Genomic DNA, 25,091 nt, shown 5'->3' with positions numbered 1-25,091 from the left:
AACTACACATAAGTTATTATTGATTAAAGCAAATTAACCTTAAAAATAAACAGCATTACTAATAGTTACCTGCATGTGATAAGATGAAGCTCAAGTCCTCCGATGTTACGCACCATCCACCTTGAATTAGCTGCTGCTGTTGTCACGGTCACTGTTGTGTTTTATAGCCATTTCATCTGATATGATGTCTCGTGTCACGAATTCTTTCTCAGACAAGCATATCATTTTCTCCTTCCTAGTTCCTCTTCTGTGGCATCCGTGTCGAGAAAAGTCTCAAGCAGGCTAATTATAGAAATCAACTTCTGAGAAAGCCACAGCCTTAAGGTTACCTGAACAATTTTTTGGTGTTTTATTTAGTTATTAAAAAAAAAAAAAGATTTGAAAACAAGTATGTAAGGCAGAGGAACAAGCCAACAGGAAAGATGCATATTGACCTCTGGTATACAGGATAACCCAAGAAAAACATTATTGAAAATAATGAGACATTATTATTGGTCAAGGCTCCAGGGCAACTGTTTACCTGAACAAATATACATTACATACATATACATTATTGTTCTTTCACAAACAATTTATAGGCCTCGCTTTTGCACACAAGTTTAAGTGAAATCCAGTTACCAGCATTCATTATCATGATTTTCCTGTTTCTTTTATTTTTTATTTTTCACTAAATCTGTTAACCAATCGTTCTCAAGCAGTTTTTAGATACTTTTGAAAAGTTCTACGTACACATTATTATGTGAGTTTAAATAAGTTATCAAAATTCAAGCAACAACCTTCTTAAGTTGAATCGTCTAGTTGTATTTAAGAGATGCCCTAACCTTAACTCTAAAAAACAAACAAAAAACACTGCTCAGGAATGTCTGATATCTATTTCCTGGAGTGGAAACATATTCCACATTTTTTTGTCAACCACACGATAATCTGAGACATTAGTGACAAAGGAATAGATGCCAACTTCCTGAATTAATGTTCAGACAATAGGTGTGATAATTACAAGAAGTAGAAGTAAACTGTGACTGTTTTCCTGCTTTTTAACTCACAAAAAACTTTCTGCTCCATTTATTGGATTCTAACAAAATAAATTAGGTTACAGTAAAACATAAAAGCAGTGTGTCCAATAAATTCAGTTTCTACATTTAGCCAGGGTTTAAATTGGACAGTGATTTTTTTTTTTTTACATTAAAACCTGCTCACATTTGGCTCCATCTCACACTGACAAAATGTTATTTTTTAGTGAGCTAGACAGAATCCATGTATGTCAAATAAAGAGTTTATTAGGTCATGACACTGATGTTCATTCACACATTTCATCAAACCAGATTCCTCTGTTGCTGATCAAGAAGCATTTCCAACCACAACATTCAGAAATGACTGACAGAGGGAAGCCAACTTGGTGCCAAGCATCACAGTGGTTTACAGAAAGTGGCCTAGTATTCAAGTCATTGTCATTAAGATTAGTGTGAACTGTTGCACTGGATTGGAAACGTGTGTTCTTTCCAGTGTCCCTTTGACAAATATGCTTAGATTTGTTGTGTATTTGCTCCACAACAGTGTCATGTTATAGTCATTACATCCAATATTCAGTATTTGAGAATCCAAATTTCCAGACATGTATGCAGGATACACTTTTTGGCCTTTATGAATCCTTCTCCAGTTTACGTGCAGTGAATCAAAGCACATTCATTAGATTGGAATTAAAAGCTAATTGTATCACAACATCAATCTGTCATTTCTCAAGTAAAGAAAGCTATTTTTGTCTGTGGTTTATAAGATGTGGATGGGCTACAGTTTGGTAGTAGCCTATTATAAGAGGTAAAGTCAACAGTGAGATAATACCCTAATAATAATAATAATAATAATAATAATAATAATAATAATAATAATAATAATAATAATAATAATAATAATAATAATAATAATAATAATATGCCTAAAAAAAAATTCTTGTTTTTTTTTTTTTTTTGACAAAAGATAAACATCCAGAGAGTCTTTTACCAATCCCTCTATTTACGTGAAATGGTTCTGAACCTGTGAGCAAAGGAAGTGGGATCTGGATGACCCCTAACGACAAAGGAATCTGCCTGCCAACAATACAATGAAAGACAGTATGTTGCCTAGTTTTTCTCAAAAACTGAGTGAAGTACTAGTACTCCTTGAATTGTGTAACTGACCAGTCAACTAAGTCCATAAATAGTTTGTTCCCACTCCACCAGTTATTTAATTTTTTTCACTTACAGTAAACCAGTGTTTGCAGACACTAGTCAGTGTTGTCATTGGTGGAAAGTGCTGCTTTTACATGGACTGTGTTGAGTTAAAGGGAAATCACCGGCACTAAATTAGACGTGTATGACACTCATACTCAAAATATTTGGTCTGTTTCTTTAGTAATTTTACTGCATTTTCAATTGCAACAAATCAACAAACTTGAAAATTACCTCTGCATAGATGGAAACTGATCCAAATCCAAATGTTGATCTTAGCGCACACTCCTGTCCTTGAAATCTAGCACAGGTATTCAATTGTATTTTAGTGCCATCTGTTGTTTGCCAATGGACATTGAACATGTTGTTTTGTAACATCACAAATTTAACTCAGACACAGAGGTTTAAGACAATCATTTGTTGATGTTAAACATAAAGTCTTACTGTTCAGTTTGGGACAACTAACTATCTCTAACTATGTTCCAAAAGCTGTGTTAAAAATGACCAGACATACACTGAATAAATATTACTGTATGTTGTGCATCTTTCAAAGAAATAATAAAAGACAATATCAAGACAGATTTATTCAAAGAAAGAAAAATATTGCATCAAGTCAAAGCTTTTTAAAACTCAAATAATGTCATTAGTTTGTAAACACTGTACTTTCCTGTCAGCAAAGTTGACTACAAAGATTGTGATTTTAATCAGTTTTGAGGGTGTCACAGATCAGCAGCTGGTTTCCTACTCTGTGGACAGCAGATGCCCTGAGAAGAAGCTGTCTCTGGTGATACTACTGCCACCATGGTTGGCCACCAGCCAGACTTTGTCTCCCTTCTGAAGCTTAACATATGTTTGACCACTGGCTGTGCTGAACCCATTCTGCCGTGTGGTGAATGAGTGGACAATCAGCTCTCCGTTATGCATCAGATCCACACTGGCATCATGCTTGTTGATCGTACAGTGGAACTGAAACTCGTAAACACCTGGATGTTGACAGGTGAAAACCCCTGTGCTGACATTATAGCTGTTCTGTCCATTGTAGATCACATCATTGAAGGGGATGGGTGAGCTACTTTTGGGGAAACTGTTGCCCAGTCGTACTGAGAAGGCAATATTGTTCTCCGTGTAGACTTTTGGACCAGGTATTGTTCTTCCTGTGTGGAAAAAAAAGACAACAATAATAAAACATAGGTTGAAACTGGAACCTTCAACTGAAATTTCAAATTTTCAAGTAACATTATACAAATATTTTAAAGTAGCCTAGTATGAACACTAATTTGAGTATTTAGGTGATTTTTCAATTGCAGGTATGGCTTTGTCCTTTGAAATATTGAAAAACTAAATTCTTTTAACTGTATTTTTTCTATTTCAAAAGCTCTCATAGTCTGGAACAAAGATATTAGCATAGCTTTATTTGTAAATTTGACATTATTGATTGTCACCCAATTTTGTGAAAATTACAATTTTCCCTTTTTGGAGCAAATATTAGTTAAGTTGTAGATTTGGTGGCATCACTTGGTAGCTAGGAAACAATTTACACTGAATGTATGTAAAGAATCAAAAATAAAATAAATAAATAAAGTAACATTTCTTATTTCTGAATTAAAATACCCAAATCGTAACTTGTTCAGTAATTATGCCTAAAAAACATCTAAGATCAGTGTACGTGCCCTTCTTTTCCCTATAAGAGGGTTTCTGTTTTGAGTCACTATAATCAGGATGCATGAATCTTCAAATTGCCAAAAAGTAGGCTACATCATTTTTTTTTGGAAAATTGTGGTAGACTTACCTGGTGATCCTTGTGGCCCAGTTGTGTTTCCTCCTACAGAAGATTAAAGGTGAAAATCAGTATTCCCAAACTACTTCAGTGTTGGCACAAGTCATCATCAGCTGTGTCAGGGCAAATTTCAGTACATCAACTCACCATCACTCCATGGACTGAGGTCAAAGGCAGGGATGTCCTCACACCTGGCGTAACCAGATCCTCGAGGTCTGTACTGGAAGGGTCTTTCAGGTACCTCAGTGATGTCAGTGTTGTCACAGATGATGCGAGCAAGTGATGTTTCCCTCAGGGACTCCCTCTGAGCATCAGTGAAGACTCCATCATTCTCCCACCAAAGCCTGATATTGAACAGGTTGTTAGCATGTCATTGCAAAGGAAACATACGGGTGCTGCTAAAAGCTGTATCCACATATTTAAGTAATGTCTGTGGAGGTGAATATACCTGTCTCCCTGGCGGATCCTCTGGAACTGAGTGGAAATCAAGCAGGCAAACAGAGGTCCCACTCTTCCTCCAGGGACAAATGGCTCGGACACCCCTCCCAGCCACACGTCAATGTTGTCGGGTGTGCGATAGAGATCCAAGAGTTGCTTGGCTAGTTCAGTGTTGTTCAAAACTGTTGCCAACTCAGCCTGAGTTTTGGGTTGTGACAGTCCGCAGAACCCACGCCATTTGTTGTAACCTGAAAAGGAAGATAACGCGCTGTAAAACACCCAAAAGTCTGCACATTCTCAACATAGCATATACAAAGCTATAGGGCCAAATAAATACCAGGTAGTCCATGGTCTCTTCCTCTCTGCATGTTGAGTGCTCCCAGATCCAGAGCCAATTCAAAGGAGAATTGGAAAAGCCTGTCCCTCAGCTCATCAGTCATCATCTGATCCTGTGTGTTCAGCTTCGCCTGGCGGCCCACCAGCCCCCTCAGCACTGGGTCCAATCCACCTGTAAAGCATTAAAGGGCGTTTAATTCTGATCACTTGCATTTACTCTCTGTTTCGAAGAACTACAGATCTTACAGATCTTTGCTATACCTTCAAAGACGATCCTCCATGGTGCAAAGAAGGCTTTGTGCAGCAATGGGCTGGGGTATTCAGAGTGCTCCTGATAGTCCTCATCAAGCCGAAACATGAAAGGCTGAACCATCAGGTGAGCAAATCGGTAGGCAGCTGTGGCAAACACATTGGAGATGCTGGGATCCACGTTTTCATCATAACCAGGATAGGTGGAAAGCTGCCTGGCAATGAAGTCTGGACCAACAATGTGGAGCAAGTAGTCTCTGAAAGTAAGAACCTGAAAACAAAAGGAATCGGAGTCAGATCAACCCTAACCCCGATCAAGGACACAGTTCTTGATGCAAGGTTTGTGCTCTTCATAGAGCTGAGCCCCTCCCTCACCTGGAAGTATCCACCCATGATCTTGCGGGCCTCCTGGTAGAGTCTCTCTCCGCCCCAGTGAGGATTGAGCTTGGCGAGGGCACGAGCCAAACGATTGTGCTCACGCATCATCAGTGTGTGCAGCGAGGTCAGACCAATGTTCTCATTGCTGCGCTCATCACCTGGACGAAAAAGTACAACGCAGATTTTAATGAATACAACTAAAGTTGTTTTACTTGGATCAACCACAATGTGTGGTTGATGCTTGAACTGGAATCAGCAAGTCAGTGCTTTTGTTGCTACTCACCGGCCAGAAAGCAGGGCACCTCCTCAGCCTCAACATCATTAGTAATGCGGGCTCGTGAAGCACACATGTTGGCACCCATGTTGGTGAAGGGCAGGAGCTCACGGCCATTGTCAGTAAACTTTGTGTTGACCCTCAAAAGACCCTCGTCTGTGGTCAGGTTGCGTAAGAGACGAGCTTTGGCGTCGTCTGAGCCGTAGACCTGACCCACATCAAGGAAAGCTGTGAGAGAGTTCATCTGCTGACGGACAGTACTCGCACCGAAGATGTGGCCTGTGTTGCCTGAACCGCAGCCTGCTGTTGAGCGGAAGAAGGGCATGCACTTCTCTGACCCTTTACCAAAACGGGGATCATTCTTAGGAATCTATTTGAATGACAGGATGCAGATAGCATGCGTGTGTTTGTGTTAGTACTTAGATACTTAGATGTATTCACTTGTTATTTTGAAAAAGCAAAGTAAAGCAATGACATTGACCTTGATGGGGAAGCAGGGCTCTGTGCGTACACAGCTTTTATCACAGTCAATGCCGTTATTGAAGGAGCGGATGACAGGAGAGTGAGGAGTGAAGGTCAGATCGTGGTCTGTCCACTGGCCAAAGATCGTCACCAAGTGAGTGTAGAGTGGGTCGCTCTCCACGTCATCGTTGGCTGTGCTCAGAATCTGGTTGGACACTTCCCTGACCTGGGGACAAGATATAGACAATAAAAGTGATTAATTTACCAATCATTGTTTATCTCTTATTTAACAAGTGAGCATTTAGATGTTTTTTAAAGTATTAACCAGTTTTATTTCACAATTATTCTAAGTAAGCAGGGCCGTTGTATAGGGGAGAAAGGTGATGATAATTCTAGGGGCCCAGCGCCCAGTAAGGCCCACAAAAAAACCCAGTAGTCTAATTTTTGTATGACTGAATTATTCTGCTTAGACCCTGACTAATACTCATAGTAATGCTGCATTAGCATCAAAACAAAGTAGGCTAAATAAAAAATGATAATACATATGTAGTCTAAGAAAAAAAGTGGAAAAGTTAGGGGGTAGGGGCCCACTTTAGTATTCTTTCAGGGGACCCAGAATTCCTAGCAACGGCCCTGTAAGTACAGTAGCCTACTTAATTACCTATTTTAGAATATGCAGTACATATACATTTGCGCTCCCAGAGGTAGAAGATGCCCATTGACTGTCATTTAACAAGTGAAAAAGATGTGATTGAATAATGAATATTCAAATTAAACTCCATACACTGAAGGACCGTGTTTCTTTTCTGTAGCACACTTTGTACAATACATTGTACTTTAGAATGCACACAAAAATACGCTACCAGTGGAAGAAAATGTTTGCTCATTCTCCGCCTACGGTACCAGCCTTTAGGTAGAGAGATGCCATCCTCATACTCAGCAGGGAGCCATCGTTTGAAAGGGATGTTGGAGGATCCCCAGCGAGTGTTATCCCTGTAAAAATCATCATTCATTTCTGTTTTGTTTTTTTGTGAGATATGTTTCGTAGCATTTCACATGAGTTAACTTTGAAAACAGAGAAAAGGATGTGGGGTCAAAATCAAAACCAGGGACAGTGTCATTGTCATTCACCTCTTTGAATTTTCTGTAATTTCAAACTGGAAATGAAATGTCCCTCACCTGTTGTTGCAGGTGCTGCTTGGAGTGCGAAACCTGTCTAAGTTGGGAGTTGTAGTACAAGAGGGGACCCGGTGTCTGGGTGAGCAGCCTGTAAGCTCAGAGATGACCTCCAGGTCCTCCTCAGAGATCAGATCTAAAGAAGAAGAAGAAGAAAAAACAAACTCAGCTGTAACCGATTTGCACACATTTGTACAAGCATCAATCAGAAAATCTGTTAAGAGACCACATACCTGTGGCATTGATGGAGCGTTTTGGGCGTCTGTTGAGAGACCTCTTCAACATCTTAACAGCTACGTCCATATAGTCTGCAGCACGGGCAGCCGTACGGGTTGGTCCAACGGGTTGTTTCAGCAGTCGCAGAACATCTGAAGGATGCGCTGCATTACGCCTCACACGGTCAAGGCTCCTGTATCGAGTGGTCAGGTCAGACTTATTAATTCAGAATAACAAAAGAATCATTTAAATAGACCTATATATTATTGCCCTTTTATGACGGTTAAGAATTAACAAAAAAATGCCTCTCAATGGGTCTGCATACTCACTCTTGTCTGGAATATTCATAGGCGTTATCCACCGTGGCCTTGGCTGCTGTCACTAAATCTTCAATCATACTCCGGCTCAAATGTGATTCTAGGAAAAAAGAAAAAAATAGTTTTTATTTTTAACTAGAAACAGCATTTCTTAACGGAAAATGTGTGTGAATGCTGAACGCCATTGCTGAACCATGCTGAATTAGCAGAATAAATTGACAAAGACATGCGGAATGGCATAAAAGAAACATGTCCGAGGAAGGAATTGAACCCACAACCTTCAGTACATCAGCCCACTGATCTAACCACTTCACCATAGTTACATTCAAGGACAGAAGAGTAAAAGAAATCCCTGTATAAGAGGCTCACTGACTTCTGAAGAGAGGTTGAGACTTTGATGAATGTGAGATTTTTCAATGATGCTTAAAAAAAAGAAAGAAAAGAGTATAAATGAGCCATTAGAAGTTTGTCTACAGATCAGAATTTGAATTAAGTCTCTAGCAGAAAGTGCGACATGAATGAGGCAGGAATCGAACCCATGACCTCATGATCAATAAACCTTTACTCTGTCACTTCACCACAGAGAGCACACACATAAGCATGTTGTCATTGATTGTAATGTGATGATGTGCTGCAAACTGTGGCACTAGGAATGAATGAGTCTCTTAACGAACATCTGTAACCAATTGAGGGTGGGGGAGGGGAGCAGAATTCAACATAACATAACAAGAGTGCTCCCCTTGGATTCAAACTAGTGACCTTGAGGTTGGCAAGTAGCCACCTTAACCACTACACTACAGTGGAGTTGTGGAGAAGAGAGTTTGAGACTTTGATGAATGTGAGATTTTTCAATGATGATTAAAAAAAAGAAAAGAGTAGAAATGAGCCACTTGTTGTGGCTCATTTCTAAGAGGACCTTTTTGTGACTTGTGACTATTTTTTGATGAAATCAAACAAAGTATAATGCCCATTCCAGCTAATTAAAAAGTTGAGCTCCTGCTACTCTGCTGTGAAAAAAATTGCATTGGGCTGAATGGCAGAGAGAGAGCACCCAGGCTGCATTTAAAAAATATTTTAAATTATTCTCTGAGTCTCTGTGCATTTTTGACGGCATTGTGAGACAGAAGACAAGCGTGGCTACAAACTGTTTCCAAAATCATGAGTGTAGAGTGTCATTTGTAGCTTTGCTGGCAGTTTCAGAAGAAAAGTTCCAGTCACTTTTTTGGATCTCCTGCACTCTACGATGACGTCACCCACTCTGACCCAACCCCATACACACTCATTGAAAAGGGTGAAATTTGTCAGAAATCCTCATGTGCTTTTAAAGGATTTATCTCAAAAACGGTACAAGCTATGAAAAAGTTGTACACACAGGATGAATACATTAGAAGTTTGTCTACAGCTCAGAATTTGAATGAAGTCTCTAGTAGAAAGTATGGTGAAGCTTTAGTGGCTGAAAGAAGTAAGAAGATTTGAAGAGTTTGAAGACTATTCCAATGCATTCTCTATGGGGGGAAAAAAAATCAGAAAAAGTTGAATATTTGAAAAAGTATAAAAAGTATGAAAAATTTGAATACATCCGATAAAGTCCAGAAAAAGCTGCACGTTTTGATATATGAATTGTTGAAATAGCACAAAGTATGAAGGACTAGAAGAAGACCGTAAAAAGGCGGAAGAAAATGGCCGAACAGAAGAACAATAGTGTGAATGCTGAACCATTGAAAAGAGAATAAAGAAAATGGCCGAAAAGAAAAACAATAGTGTGAATGCTATGGCCGAACAGAAGAACAATAGTAACATTTTGCTGACTGTTAGTCCACTTATTTACAATAGGCCCATTTCAATTTAGCTCATATGACACAAAGACAGCATTTTACAGAATATTAGTAATAAAACTCAAGACCCCATTTTTTAAAAGATCAGGGGAAATATTCACAAACATTCTCCTCTCAGAAGAGGAGCCCCGCCTTTCCAAAAATAGACTTCCATTCATCGTAATAGCGGGGTTTTCTATTTTTTCTCAAGACCTCGCTATTCCGAAAAGGCTATTGGGGAAACCACCCCATTCCGAACGGACAGACGGACGTAATCAGAAAGGAACCTGAGGCTGTGCAGTGCGCAATGCGCATTGATCTTTTTTTCCTTTTTGGGGTCAAACGGATCATGTGCATAATTAACTGCAAAACAAGCAAATACTTAATATTAATGACATATAACGTTCATTATGCTTCTAGCCTGTCTAGCCTCTACCTGGTCTTTTTACTAAACTTAACCAACTCCTTTCTTCATTGCCTAAGCCCAATCAAAGCATCGCCCTCAGTCAGCTGTCAGCACAAGCGGCGGCTGCAGCAGCCTCGCACCCGTGTGAGCTCAAGCCGGGTTCAGCCGCGCTCGAGCAGAGCAGGGGGGGAGAAATAAAGTGTATTTGTTTTACTGTGTGGGAGATCTCCAACAACAGAGTCGGGGAGAAAGCAAGTGGGACAGATCTGTCCAGTCCCTGAGCAGCGCACGTTTCACAGACAAGCCGCAACACAGTTGAGTGTAAACAACGTCAGAACAGTCGGAACAGTGGTGTTTCGAAGTGGGGGTATTTCGGAACAGCGGGGTGTCGGAGTGGAGGCGTGTCGGAATGGAGAGCCGTCCCCCTCAGGGTGAGCTCCTAATTTAGCCTAAAGATTTCATGGAAGGAGCCCTGGCTAGTCCTAGGAGAGACTTGAGAAGATCCTCAGAGCAAAGGCAGGGACAGAAACTTTTATCTTTGTGAAGAGGTGTGGTTGCACCCGTTGCTAGGTATGATTTCTGGCCATCGGTGAAGTGGTGTGGGTTGGCAAAATGACCAAGCCAGCAAGCAATGGACACAAAATGAACAAGAAAGCCCAATTAAATGGAGGAACAGTATTTACTGAAATCAGCATTAAATGGTTTTGAGAGAGAAATCTGGCTCTGGAATTACAGAAAAAGCCAAAGGCAGACTTGAGAAAACATCGCACAGCAAATTAATGTGTCGTTCCCCTTCATTGTCCCATCAATCACACTAACATGTCCATGAATGCCTGTTTCTGAGCCTCAGCATGTGGACATCCAGCTGGAAAGGAACAAACTGCTATAAGGCTGTGACAGTGCTGTAATTGATCACTTTGGTGGTTGAAGGTTGTGATACACCCAAATCATCACTGCTGCATTGCTGCATTTTTCAAGTTGCTAAATATTTTACCAGTGGGATCACCTTAATTTCTGCTGTTATTATTGAGCTGGGTGGGAGAAGAAAACTCATCTCTTAAAAGTTTTCCTCCCTCCTCTTAGCAGTTTTTCACCTAGGAGCTCTTTTGAAGGCTGAGATGCTTTGTGAATAACTTCTGTTTTTACAAGGTTCAAGCCTTAGCGTTAAAGAGAAATTCTTATGATTCTAAGAATTGTCTTAGAGTTTCATCACTAAGAACAACTCTTTGTGCGAGGAATCTCATGGCCTCTGATTTTTAATCCAAACTATTAAAAAAACTGTAGTTGGCTAGAACAATTAATTTAGGTCTTCTGAGATGTTACTAGCACTTACCAGCATTCACCTGCCATTGCAAGCACAAAAGTGCCACAGCCAGCAAACACAGAAAATGTCCCATATCTGCAAAACAGACAAATATTCTTCAGGCATTCAGAAACTGGCCATGAATTTAAACTGACAGTATTTCTAAATTCACATCAAAACAAATGGGAGGGATATGGAAAAACAAATATATTCCAATTTGATATTGGCTACATGATATTGATTATAGCATATTAAATGCATCTACAGTGTAAAAATAAAAAGCATTTTAGTCACCTGCATATGTAAAAGCTGAAGATTGTGTCCTCTGTTCTGCAGCAGACCTATACAACATGCAATTGCAGCTGATCAGTGTTTTTATAGCCACAGCACTTCATCATCTTGCGTGATACTTGTTTGTCAGGAATGTTTTTTATTCTTCTTTCTAATTCCACCTCTATTGTAGCAACTCTGTTGAGCAACTTCACACAAATAGGCTAGTGACTGAAACGTTCAGCACGTGATTAATGAACACCTCTGCTGAAGGTTAACATATGCAGATGGCTTTGTTGTTGTATCCATTAAAGGTGTACAGAAATGGCCGTTTGTCCTGTTTGTCGCGCCGAGTTGTCACGAGCTGCAACACGAGTTTACCCGAGTAAGGAAAACGAATTTGATTGGTCGTTGTCGAGCGGGCGGGATATTCAAAGCTTGGGGTGAGACCGAGCTCCGTGTGTGTGTGCGTGTCTCAGACGTTTGAATGACGGATTATGGATCCAATATCAGTGGCTGGTGAATCGTGTACAGGCTGACGTATAATCCGTGCGCCTGCATTATCCAATGCGGGAAAAAAAATACACACTTTCATCCCGGATTTACTCAAAAATAGAATTTTGCACAAAGTTTGGCCTACATCGTCTGAAAGATGAGTTATCACATTAAAGCAGAAGTAAGTGATATATTTGTGTTAATATAAGTCTTAAATAGTTATATCTTCCGACAGCAATCACTTACATAGAGTGTTTGGACCGAAACACGGGTCTGTCAGTCACTCTGCTCTGCTCTGAGTCGAGGAGAAAACATTTATCGTATCCTACAGTTTTTATCCAATGAGGAGAGAGAACGGCATGCAGGGCTGTGTGTGCAGCCAAGGGACGCCGTGAATGTGGCGACGTAGGGACGAGGACTGTTATGGTGCGTTCAAGGAAACTCGTAGACTCGTGTTTTTCCGTCCTGTGAAGTTGTATCAGTTTGATCTGGTACGAGTTCACGGGTCAGAAGTTACGAGTGGCCGTTATAGTGACTTTCACAGGTAAAACAGGTCGGAAAAACACGAGTGGGTTGCCTGGAACGCTACAAAGTCGTAAGTTGTGACTTGAAGCTGTAATTTATGATTTCAAAAGCCTGCCTGGAACACAGCATTAGCGAAAACGACCGGATCACTCACTTCTGCTTTAATTTTATGATCCAGAGTGGGCTCAAATTCAGTTTTCTTTTCTGTACACCTTTAAAATAAATAATATGAAAAATTAAGGCAGAGGAAAAAACTGCCAGGGAAAATGCAACATACAATCAGGTTAGGTACATCAAAGCCACAGGACAATGGTTCTCAACAACTGGTTCTCATACTTTATAAATATAACCCTTATGTAGGCTATTGGAAAGTGACATCCATCATTTGTTTTCACTTGAACTGCGTTTTTTATTTCTCAAACTGTTGTTCCTGTGTAGCTTTTTTTATTGAACTTTTAGATACAGTATTTTCTAAAGGTGCTAGATGAACATTATGTATAAGTCAGTCAACAGGATTCGTTTTCAGCTGCATCATTTAAATGGTGCTAAGCAAGCACATGCCTTCCTGAGACATTTTTGCCATCTCCTCTAACAAACCACCTCATGGTCTGACGGATTATCTGACATAACTAACAAACCAACCTCCTGGAGAAATGGAAAAATAAAAATAAAAACAACTATAGGCTATAGGCCTAGCTGATCCAGGTCAAAGTTCAATGAATACGTTTTATGTTGTGAAAAGCAAAGTCTATCACAATATCAGTCTACGATATAAAGAGTCGAGTAGAGCAGGGGTATGAGGAAAGCAAAGTTTATTTAACAGGCAGGTGTTTTAATGTCTGGTCTGTTATGACAGAATAGATTAACTTCATTGTCCACCTTAAAGAAAATTTGTCTTTGCTTCTCCAACAACAACTTACATAACAAACAAAAAACAAAATCACAAGACATTTGCCAGTTGCCACCATACCACACAGACAACTGTGCAAATAGACAAGAAATAACAGTAGCACGTATGAATATTATACACTTAAAATAAGGTGCAGTCATTTGAGACACATGAAAGATTTCTTGTAGGCTACGTTCCGCTCGCCCTCGGGGCCCTGACTCAGCGGCCACTCTGAATTTAAAGGGTGAGAGGCATCCCCACATATTTGTCTAGCATTCCTAACTACACAGAGAAAAATAGAAATACGGAAATGTACTCAAAAGGGTACAAACCCTTGTCGCTCCAGGCGTACCTTTTTTAGAGACAATTTTGTACCCATTGGTGCCGGTACATTTTTGTACTTTTTCAAAATGTACCAGTTTAAGTACAACTGTACTTAAGTACAGTAGTATTGTACACAATTGTACTTGTACAATATTTACTTGTACTACTTGTACTTGTACTCGGTGCGTGTGTTTGCTCTGCGACCTGCCCTGAGCGAGGATTAATCCCACGACCTCCCGCATCGGAGGCGACGATGCTAACCACTTCGCCAAGATCTTCCCCTTACTGGTACCTCGTGACTGGGGGACACCTCCATTACATATATTTACAAAATAATTACTAGTTGAATGTTTAATTATTATCCCTACTTTCCTACTTAAAGCAGATATCAGTGGAATGTTTTTGTTAATATAAGTCCTAAATAGTCCTATTTTCCGTCAGCAATCACTTACATGAAGTATTTCAGCCTAAACACGAGTCTCTCCGTCACTCTGCTCTGCTGTAACCCGAGGAGAAAATTTTCCTTGTGGGATCCAAGTGTTATCCAATGAGGAGAGAGAACGGCATGAAGGGCTGTGTGTGCAGCCAAGGGATGCGCGTGAATGTGGTGACGTAGCACGAGGACCAATTGATGCCTGACAAGGGCGGGGGCTGCTAACTCATGGTGCGTTCAAAGAAACTCGTACTTTGTGTTTTTCCTGTGAAGTCATACCAGTTCGATCTGGTACGAGTTCACGGGTCGGAAGTTACGAGTGGCCGTTATAGGGAACTTTCACAGACAACAGGATGGTAAAAACACGAGCTACGGGTTACCTGGAACGCTACCAAGTCGTAGTTGTGACTTGAAGCTGTAACTTACGGTTTCAAAAGCCTGCCTTGAACGCAGCATTAGCCGAAACGGCCGTGAAGCTGATATCTGCTTTAAAGCAGAAGTGAGTGATATATTTGTGTTAATATAAGTCTTAAATAGTTATATCTTCCGACAGCAATCACTTACATAGAGTGTTTGGACTGAAACACGGGTCTCTCTATCCCTCTGCTCTGCTCTGAGCCGAAGAGAAAACATTTATCGTATCCTACAGTTTTTATCCAATGAGGAGAGAGAACGGCATGCAGGGCTGTGTGTGCAGCCAAGGAACGCCGTGAATGTGGTGACGTAGCGACGAGGACTGTTATGGTGCGTTCAAGGAAACTCGTATTTTTCCGACCGTGAAGTGGTACCAGTTCGATCTGGTACGAGTTCACCGGTCGGAAGTTACAAGTGGCCGTTATAGTGACTTTCACCGGTAAAACAGGTCGGAAAAACACGAGTGGGTTGCCTGGAACGCTACAAAGTCGTAAGTTGTGACTTGAAGCTGTAATTTACGATTTCAAAAGCCTGCCTGGAACGCAGCATTAGCGAAAACGACCGGATCACTCACTTCTGCTTTAAGCTACTATTTTTTTCTAACACACTGTCTCTGATAATGTACCTTTGGGGGGTAAATACGTGTACCTTAGGAGTACATATATGTACCTTTTGCCATTCTGGAACATTTATGTGCCTTTTCTACCCCCAAAAGGTACACATAGGTACTCTAGAGTACAATAATTGGCCCTAGGCTACAGTAGGACAGAACTGTACCTTTAAGTACAGAAATGTCCCCCTTCTGTACCCCTATTTTTCTCTGTGTACTGCCCAGTTAAAGATGTGGATGTCCATAGTTTGATGGTATATTTCAATAGATAAGGCCAACAAATGGGTAGTAGCTACAATTCTGCTTGTTGTTCAGGTTAAATGTTTTGTGTGTAGTAGTTACATTAAATATAAACTGACATAGTAGATACAATATCTCAAGTAAATCATGAGATCAACCTATTCAAATTTCATTGTTCCTGAAGTTTTACATATGATGAATATTACACACAAATGATGAGATGGTTCATATGCATTTACTTGACATAAGAATAACATTTAGGGACCTAAGAAAAATACTCATTGTAATCAAATGATTTTCCAGCAGTTAATAAAGATGGGTGGCATACATTTTCATTTAAATAAGACATTTAGGAGAACTGCATGAATTATTTCATTTAACACAAGGAAAGATAATAACAAAGAATATTTAAAATGCACAGAGGGTGGAATATCCCGTGTCACAGAGATGGCCTTAGATGTGGCTACAGGATTTCTACTCCTTCCATGGACTGAGGTCAAAGGCAGGGATGTTGTTGCAGTCATTGTAACCAGACCCTCTCCGTCTGTATTGGAAGGGCTTCTCTGGTACTTCACTGATACCGGTGTTGTCACAGATGATGCGGGCCAGTGACGCCTGCTTCAGGGACTCCCTCTGAGCTTCAGTGAAGACTCCCTCGTTCTCCCACCAAAGCCTAAAATTGACAGTTTGTTAATGTCTAATGCAGTGGTTGTCTTAGCTATCTCCAGGACAGCAAATGTCTGTGAGTAATGTGATTTCAAGTCTCCTTACCTGTCTCCCTGGCGGATCCTCTGGAACTGAGTGGCAATCAGGCAGGCAAACAGGGGTCCCACTCTTCCTCCTTTGACGAATGGCTCAGCCACCCCTCCCACCCACACGTCGATGTTGTCAGCTTTGCGATAAAGAGTAAATAGGTCTCTGGCCAGTTTGTTATTTTTCAGAACTTTTCCCAGTGATTTCCGATTCCGTGGTTGTGACAGTCCACAGAATTTGCGCCATTGAAGGTAACCTAAAGAGAACATAATATACAACAAGAAAATAGGACAGTGTGTTTGTTGTTAAAGGCAATATATTGCACAGGTAAATCTAAAGATACAGAAAAACGTTCTATCAGAGTAATACCAGGAAGTCCATGGTCTCTTCCTCGTTGCATGTTGAGAGAGGCTAGATCCAGAGCCAACTCAGAGGAGAATTCAAACAATCTTTCCCTCAGCTCATCATGCATCATGTGATCCTGGGTGTTTAGTTTGGCCTGGCGACCAACCAAACCCCTCAAGATTGGGTCCAGTCCACCTGAGGAGTCCAACAGATAATAACAAGGAAGGTTTAAGGCTTTAAAATTCAGTTTAGTTACATTTTTCATATCAATATGGAAACAACTTTGAGCCTCTGTAATGTAAAAGCCCAAATAGTGCTGCATTCAACTGTATTTTTGCAGCCAAGACTTAATTAGCAGGTTCATGGTGTGTTGCAGCCGACTCCTTACATCAATGTTCCTCCAAACCTTGAGAAAGTAGGGTGTTTAAAACTGAGAAATTCCAGTCCGACATGCAAATGTGACAGCAGTATTGTATGACTGTACAGCTTTTCAACTTCGCTATTATGAAGTAATGGTCAAGTTTTGTGGTATGCTATAGGTATGGTGTGAGGGGGAGAATGTTGGTTAAACATCTCTTGTGTTTCATCTGTTCAACCGTTTGATCTCTTGAATAGATAATTTATCTATGAATATACAGTATATGCAATTTTCATGACAACCTTCAAAGACGATCCTCCATGGTGCAAAGAAGGCTTTGTGCAGCAATGGGCTGGGGTATTCAGAGTGCTCCTGATAGTCCTCATCAAGCCGAAACATGAAAGGCTGAACCATCAGGTGAGCAAATCGGTAGGCAGCTGTAGCAAACACATTGGAGATGCTGGGATCCACGTTTTCATCATAACCAGGATAGGTGGAAAGCTGCCTGGCAATGAAGTTTGGACCAACAATGTGGAGCAAGTAGTCTCTGAAAGTAAGAACCTGAAAACAAAATGAATCGGAGTCAGATCAACCCTAACCCCGATCAAGGACACAGTTCTTGATGCAAGGTTTGTGCTCTTCATAGAGCTGAGCCCCTCCCTCACCTGGAAGTATCCACCCATGATCTTGCGGGCCTCCTGGTAGAGTCTCTCTCCGCCCCAGTGAGGATTGAGCTTGGCGAGGGCACGAGCCAAACGATTGTGCTCACGCATCATCAGTGTGTGCAGCGAGGTCAGACCAATGTTCTCATTGCTGCGCTCATCACCTGGACGAAAAAGTACAACGCAGATTTTAATGAATACAACTAAAGTTGTTTTATTTGGATCAACCACAACGTGTGGTTGATGCTTGAACTGGAATCAGCAAGTCAGTGCTTTTGTTGCTACTCACCGGCCAGAAAGCAGGGCACCTCCTCAGCCTCAACGTCATTAGTAATGCGGGCTCGTGAAGCACACATGTTGGCACCCATGTTGGTGAAAGGCAGGAGCTCACGGCCATTGTCAGTAAACTTTGTGTTGACCCTCAAAAGACCCTCGTCTGTGGTCAGGTTGCGTAGGAAACGAGCTTTGGCGTCGTCTGAGCCGTAGACCTGACCCACATCAAGGAAAGCTGTGAGAGAGTTCATCTGCTGACGGACAGTACTCGCACCGAAGATGTGGCCTGTGTTGCCTGAACCGCAGCCTGCTGTTGAGCGGAAGAAGGGCATGCACTCCTCTGACCCTTTATGAAAACGGGAGTCGTTCTTAGGAATCTATTCAGACAACAAGAGGCAGTTAGTTAGCATTAAGTTTGTCAGTTCTTTAGGTGTTTCACCTGTTCTCTTTCATAAAGCAGTGACACTGACCTTGATGGGGAAGCAGGGCTCTGTGCGTTCACAGCTTTTATCACAGTCAATGCCGTTATTGAAGGAGCGGATGACAGGAGAGTGAGGAGTGAAGGTCAGATCGTGGTCTGTCCACTGGCCAAAGATCGTCACCAAGTGAGTGTAGAGTGGGTCGCTCTCCACGTCAGCATTGGCTGCGCTCAGAATCCGGTTGGACACTTCCCTGACCTGGGGACAGGATATAGACAATGAACACTTTGGTGAGAGTGATATATTCATTGATTTATTATTGTTAATCTGTAATTTGACAAAACAATTTTAATCTCTTGTATATATTGGTCTTTTTCTGGTCATTTATTCTCACACATTTTGTACAGTACATTGCACTGTGAAACAAATACATTACCAGTGGAAGAAAGCGTCTGTTGACTTTCAGTTTAGGGTCCCAGCCCTTAGGCAAAGAGATACCATCCTGGTACTCTGCAGGAAGCCAGCGGGTGAATGGTGTATTTGCAGCTCCCCAGCGGTTATTTTCTCTAAGGGAGAGCAAATCTTTTTTTTTTTCTTTGTCATGTACCTGGGTGTACCAGGAACAACATGTACTGTCTTTGTCATGGCTACAAGCATTATTGAAAAGGAATGCATTCCAACTAACCACACCCAATTTTTAGCATTTGTATTTTATGTAATGAAATGAAATAACAACACAAAGCATTGTATTTGTTGTCTCTATTTGTGTCATACATTGTCTCTTACAAGCTTAGCACCTGTCTCACCTGTTGTTGCAGACACTGTTAGCAGTACGAAACTCGTCTATATTTGGAGTTGTCCTGCAAGAAGGGACACGATGTCTGGGAGAGCAGCCTGTCAGAGCAGCAATGAAATTCAGATCTTCCTCGGTGATCAGATCTAATTCGGAGGGAAAGGACAGACATATTGGCTGACTGATGAGTAACTTGAAGCTACCCATAAGGGACATTTTGAAACATACTGTACCAGAACACAGAATTGCACCAATGGCAGCTGTAACTAACTTGCAGGCATTTGTACAGGCAACATTTAAATAATATGTTATGACCACAAACCTGTGGCATTGATGGAGCGTTTTGGACGATTATTCAGAGACCTCTTGATCAGTTTCACAGCAACATCCATATAGTCTGCAGCACGGACAGCCTCACGTGTTGGTCCAGCAGGTTGTTTCAGCAGTCTCAGGACATCTGAAGGATTCGCTGCATTCCTCCTCACACGATCAAGGCTCCTATATTGGTTGACCAGGTCATATTTATCAGCAGTTTATATGCGGTTCTGTTATGATGCATTTGCGTTGTGCAATTTTTCCAAGTGCAGCAACCCAGCAGGATGTACACTACACTCACTCTTTTCTGGAGTATTCATAAGCTGAGTCCACAGTGGCCTTTGCTTCAATCACTGCGTTTTCAATGACTCTTCTGCTCAAATTTGGTTCTGTAAGCAAAAATGAACAAAAACAACCTCACCCTTTTTTTTTTCTTGCCGACAATGTCAATTAAGTAATTCAAGCAGAACCCTAACCCCAAAATCATGAAAACACAGTTAAAGAAACATTAGTAATGAAATATAAAATCATGCATTCCTCTCTAATCATTATCATAATCTATTTTTCAACAAAATGACAAAACCAATGAAATTTCTTCTAATTTCACAATACTCACCAGCGTTGACATGACTTTGCAAACACATGTAAAGACACATCAGACACATGAACCACTTCATCTCTGAAAAAGACAAGTACAGTCCTGTATAAAATAACCAAAACTGATTAAATACCGATACTTTTCTGATTCCATTTTCAATAAATAATAGATAGTTGATAAAATATAAGTGCACCATTGCATGAATATGAGCTAAATCTGCTATTAAAAAGTGTGATGAAATGCTGGCAGGAAATGAGTTCAACAAGAAGTTGAGTACAGTACCTGTCATGTCCTGCAACTCCCAGTGTGATCCTTCAGCTGCAGAGAAGAGTCAGTGTATTTTACACCAGTTTGACCACCATATATATAGTGGCCAAAGAATACCCTATGGTGACACTTGGGGCATCTTTCAAACAAGGGACATGCTGTTTAACAAGAAAATAAAAATGCCTAAAATGCCTGCAGAGCCCAGCACTTGAGTAAACCATTATCATGATGCTTTAAACAAAAACTACAGAGGCCCTGAGAGCCCTGCACTTTAAACAAAATGCATTTAAGTAAAGAAAAGCACTGCAGATTGAATCCTGACACTCAGTGGAAGATTCCAGTGAATACAAGCATGTGGTTACCATGAAGGTTTAATCTTAATTGCAAAAGACAAAAGCAAAGAGACTGTCTGGAAGGCTCTTGTTAATCCATGCATTTAACTTCAACAGTCACAACCGAGCAATTATGCACATATCTGATCTAATCTGCAGTGCACTGAGCTCTCAGAGCCACTCTAATAAATAGTTTCATGATTTGATTTTTTATTAAGAGGGCTTGTTGTTTTATTACCACTTTTCCTACTTGACAAGCAAACATACATAAAGTTCCTGTTGAATTACTTCACAGTTTGAGAAGCACACAGGGTGGAGGATCATGTAAGATCCTATCAAACAAAATGGGATGATTTTACATTTAGGTGTAACTGACTTCTGCCAACCATGAGACCATTTTCAGAAATTACTCCCTATCACTTATTTGGAGTACATAATGTTATGTCTCTGGCCTACACTGCCTCCTTTGTTTTTCTTTGACTTGCATCTAAATGCTCTAAAATAATTGGCCTCCCCACTTTCAATCTACCAACCCTGTTGACCCCTGCCACCCCTGCTACCCCCTCCACCCGTGTTTTACACTTTGCAATTTGGTGTGGTTTTTGCTATTTGTGGTTTCCTATTTCTATGTTTATGTTTACATCTTTGCTGAATGTTATTTGTTAAATGTGAGCACTGACTGTGAAAACAAATTTCTCCTTGAGTACAATTAAGTATTAGCCTAGAAATCTAGATGCACCCTAGCGGCAGCAAATGTATTTGCTCCGTAGGTGGGTCTAGAAACGAGCCATAGGAACTTTTTGAGTCTCGAACACCGTTTGTGTTCACCAATCACAGCGCTCTATCTGTTTAGAGAGTCGTTGGGTGGGCTTAACGCGACGACGACATACATTTTAATTGGCTTGTCAGGCTAACATCATCTTGCTCTTTGCTCTGATTAGTCGTAGCGCTACCCTATTGCGTGCAGAGGCAGTTTGAAAGACAGCCTTCATCCCGCCCCCTGGATTGAGCCGAGGTCTACCGGTCATTGCCAGACTATACATTTTATTGATATAGTCTGGCTTGTCAGGCTAATTAAGTATGCATCTGAATCTGAATCTTTTATTCATGTTTGTTAAGGTGAAGATTCAACCCAATTTAGACAATAATCTTAGTAGTATCCATCTGCACATTGCTACAGCTTTAACCTTTTATTTAATAATTGAAACTGGATCTTAAAAATGTTCAATTAAAAGTGCAGTGTTCTCAATCAATCTTTTAATGGCCTGTTTTTTTATGAAACATAAAACAGAACTTCTACAGTATATTTATTCTCTTTGACAATCTGCCTTGCTTGGACCTAGATCACTGTCCCTTGGTCTCTGCAACTATCATACAACAAATGGGACATGTTTAGATCAACTTCATACATGAATATCCATTTTGTCTTTTTTGATTTTATTCATATTTAGTGCAACATGTACAAAGTGTGATTTTGATTTTGATTTTTTTGATTTTTTTTTTTTCATCTTTCAGGTGCAAACAACTTTTTGGGTCATAAACTTTTGATCTTGAGGTTCCAGTCAGTCAAGTAGAAAAACAAGTTCTTAAACAGAAGATAAAAACAGTGACACATGTTGCACGTAGACAGTGCTCCCTCCTCTGGTCCACCCAAAAGAAGTGATCTGCTATCAATTTCAGCTGATAGTGATCTCAGAAGTATGAGGAAAGTTCTCTCCAGTTAACCTGTGACTGTTCTGCAGGACAGGGTTAAAACCTTAAGTGATGCAGCTTTTAATTCTGCTGCTCCAAGCTGTGTGATCAATCTGTCTGGATTATTTTTAACCATTAAACATCATCTTTGAAGGTATTAATTGCCGTTTACTCCATATTTTGATTTGACAAATTGAATTGCATTGCTAATGTGTGTTTTTTTCCACGTTTTGTGCTTTTTCTTTGTGACTTTTTAATGTTTTACTGTATTTAATTCAACATTTATCTCTCGTGAAGAAACTCAAGCCAATCTAGCCACAATGAATATATTAAATGAATGTTATGCAAGAATAAAACTTTTTTTATTTGTTTTATTAAAGCAGAAGCAGAAACAACCTTTCACACATCATGGACTGTCACATCCCACAATCCCCCACATTGTGCTTACTTGGAGACACATCTGGCATCAACCTTGACAACATATCCATTAGAACACTCTCTATAGCCCTAACAATCGCCAGGAAGACCGTTCTCATGAACTGGAAGTCACGAAAGAAAATTAACATTACACTATGGAAGAATCTACTAATAGAATATATATCAATGGAAAAACTATCTGCCTCTATGAAAAACCAAACTGCCGACTTCAATACAATCTGGCACCCATTTATCAACTGTCTAAATTTGTAATTACTGCATAGATTCCTTTTTTCGTTTCCTCTCTTCTCTCCTGGCCTCCCCAACGTTTATCTGCCTGTGCCCTGCTTAATTATCATTTATTCATTTTTGCCTGCCTGCCAACCACATCACACATACCATTAACACACGTAAACGTACAAAGATTCCACACACATCCAAAAGAGGGAGAGTGAGGAGGAGAGGGGGGGGGGGGGGGGGAAGTATGTACATACAGTATGTCATTGATAGGGGAGGAGGTGGGAGGGGGGGCTGGAGTGGTGAGGGGTGATGGGGGGTGGCGGGGGGTGGGTATTGCAAATGTTACATGTTTAAACTATGTGTTTGCTCATCTATCTATCTGATGTTTTTTTTTATTTATTTTTTTTATTATTATTATCATTATTATTATTATTATTTTGCATTAATTAATTTTTATCTGATTTATTTTTTCTCTTTTGTATGTACACCGAGCCAACAGCCCACTACACTACAGTACATGCATCAATTTTCCCTTCTCTACTTTCATTTTCACTCCCACCCTCTATTCTCATCATTCTCACTCCTCCTTGTTTGTTTTTTTTGTTTTTTTTTCTTGCCTAATTATTTCGCCCTCTGCTCTGCCCTCCCTTCCTGTCCCCCCCTCCCTCCATTCGTGCATTTATTTAGTCACCTAGTTACCTCCCTCGATGCCAGAGGTGGGGGACCATCTCGGCTGCCCACGGGAGCTGAGGGGCTCCAGGGATGGGTAGGCTGGGGGACTGGGGGGAAGATTGACGGATATGACTGCTTTTGGATAAGACATGAACATGATCGTAACCCTCTCCAATCATAAAACTGCCCTTCGGACCAACCTGAGCGGAACCGTCCCGTAGGGGTGGGTTCCACTCTAAAAGGAACCGACTTACAACGGACTGGCCACCTCCCTCGGGTCTGGTGGCAGCCCAAAGTACGCAATAATTAATGTGATGGAGAGAGGTAAGAATAATTAAAACTAATCTAATATTTTAAGAATAAAACAAACAAAATAAACCCAAATCAGGGAAGGAAGGGAAAAAGAAAAGAAAAGAGAAAGAATGATTAATTAATTGATACCCCTCCAGTCCCGCCCTCCTCCCACCCTGGAGGTCTTGGCCCCCGGGGCATGCTGGGGATCTAAAACAATGTTACCTCCTATCCTTTCTTACGAGACTATTTTGCTTCTTCCTGTCTCTCATCTGTCTCCTCCCCCTTGTCCTCACCTCCATCTCATGCTTCCATTGCATACTCTCATCCCCTCTGTACTTTTCTCTGCAATCTTACACAAGAAGTCATTCACACATGTGTACACACACACACACACACACTCTCACAAGAGAAAAATAGCCTAAATCTTTACCTACCTTTGATTATTCATTTTCGCATTCTAGTAGGGAAGTTAAGCAACTTTTGACTTCAAGTCATGATGCAAAGGTCCCCTTTGGCATGGAAGTACCTTAGGGTCATACAAATAAATCTATCCAAAGACACAAGTGAGATCACACTTTGTATCCAAAATAAACACGTTTTTAAAATGCCTTTTTTTAATTGAGAAAACGCATGTTAAAAGCACATTCCATTTAGAATGTCCATATAAACTACAATGTTTTCAGCTCCTGGATGTTATCTACAGCTTATTTGTGACATGATTGCAATATTTCAGGATTGTTTCTCAATTTGAATGATGAACAGGGATCTAATGCCTTTCAATCTGTAGTGCGGACTGACATAGGAAGCCTAAAGTCCAGTCATGACATTCCATTATGGCTAATTTGAAATAAGAAATAAAGATACTGTAACATCATGAGATTGATAAGATGAGCATTAACAAGCATTCACAAAAGTAAAAATCTACCAAAATAATGAAGCTTACCAGTTTATCAACATTACTCTGAGAGAGGATCTTAGCCAGCTATACTGTGCAGGTGAAATAAGTCGGTCCTAATCATATGCTTATGTGAGAGCTGCAAACCTAAACTTCCCTATATGTACATAAAAGCTGAACATTGCTTATTAAGGGCGCTCTACACTAAAATTTGTT

General features: G+C 40.5%; 2 protein-coding genes across 2 annotated transcripts; both read right to left on the bottom strand.

The window, feature by feature from the left end:
• Window positions 1-2,945: 2,945 nt before the first annotated feature.
• LOC310991022 (eosinophil peroxidase-like) lies at window positions 2,946-15,379 on the bottom strand (the record flags this gene model as incomplete). The annotated part of the gene is made up of 13 exons (XM_083978590.1): window positions 2,946-3,354; window positions 4,119-4,325; window positions 4,430-4,667; window positions 4,757-4,927; window positions 5,017-5,275; window positions 5,380-5,540; window positions 5,666-6,026; window positions 6,138-6,344; window positions 6,982-7,111; window positions 7,298-7,430; window positions 7,528-7,703; window positions 7,840-7,927; window positions 15,370-15,379. The coding sequence occupies 13 exons, from the start codon at window positions 15,377-15,379 to the stop codon at window positions 2,946-2,948; spliced, it is 2,550 nt and encodes an 849-aa protein (XP_083834716.1).
• Window positions 15,380-16,024: 645 nt separating this feature from the next.
• On the bottom strand, window positions 16,025-23,843 carry LOC310991021 (eosinophil peroxidase-like; the record flags this gene model as incomplete). The annotated part of the gene is made up of 12 exons (XM_083978589.1): window positions 16,025-16,223; window positions 16,322-16,559; window positions 16,673-16,843; window positions 17,309-17,567; window positions 17,672-17,832; window positions 17,958-18,318; window positions 18,412-18,618; window positions 18,797-18,926; window positions 19,167-19,299; window positions 19,476-19,651; window positions 19,770-19,857; window positions 23,714-23,843. 12 exons carry the CDS (start codon window positions 23,841-23,843, stop codon window positions 16,025-16,027), a joined length of 2,253 nt encoding a protein of 750 aa, XP_083834715.1.
• Between the last annotated feature and the right edge of the window lie 1,248 nt (window positions 23,844-25,091).

This window comes from Trachurus trachurus, assembly GCF_905171665.1.
Source record: "Trachurus trachurus genome assembly, chromosome: 9".
Classification (NCBI taxonomy): domain Eukaryota; kingdom Metazoa; phylum Chordata; class Actinopteri; order Carangiformes; family Carangidae; genus Trachurus; species Trachurus trachurus.
Note: the sequence above shows the minus strand (reverse complement) of the source record. Positions and strands in the feature narration are given on the sequence as shown.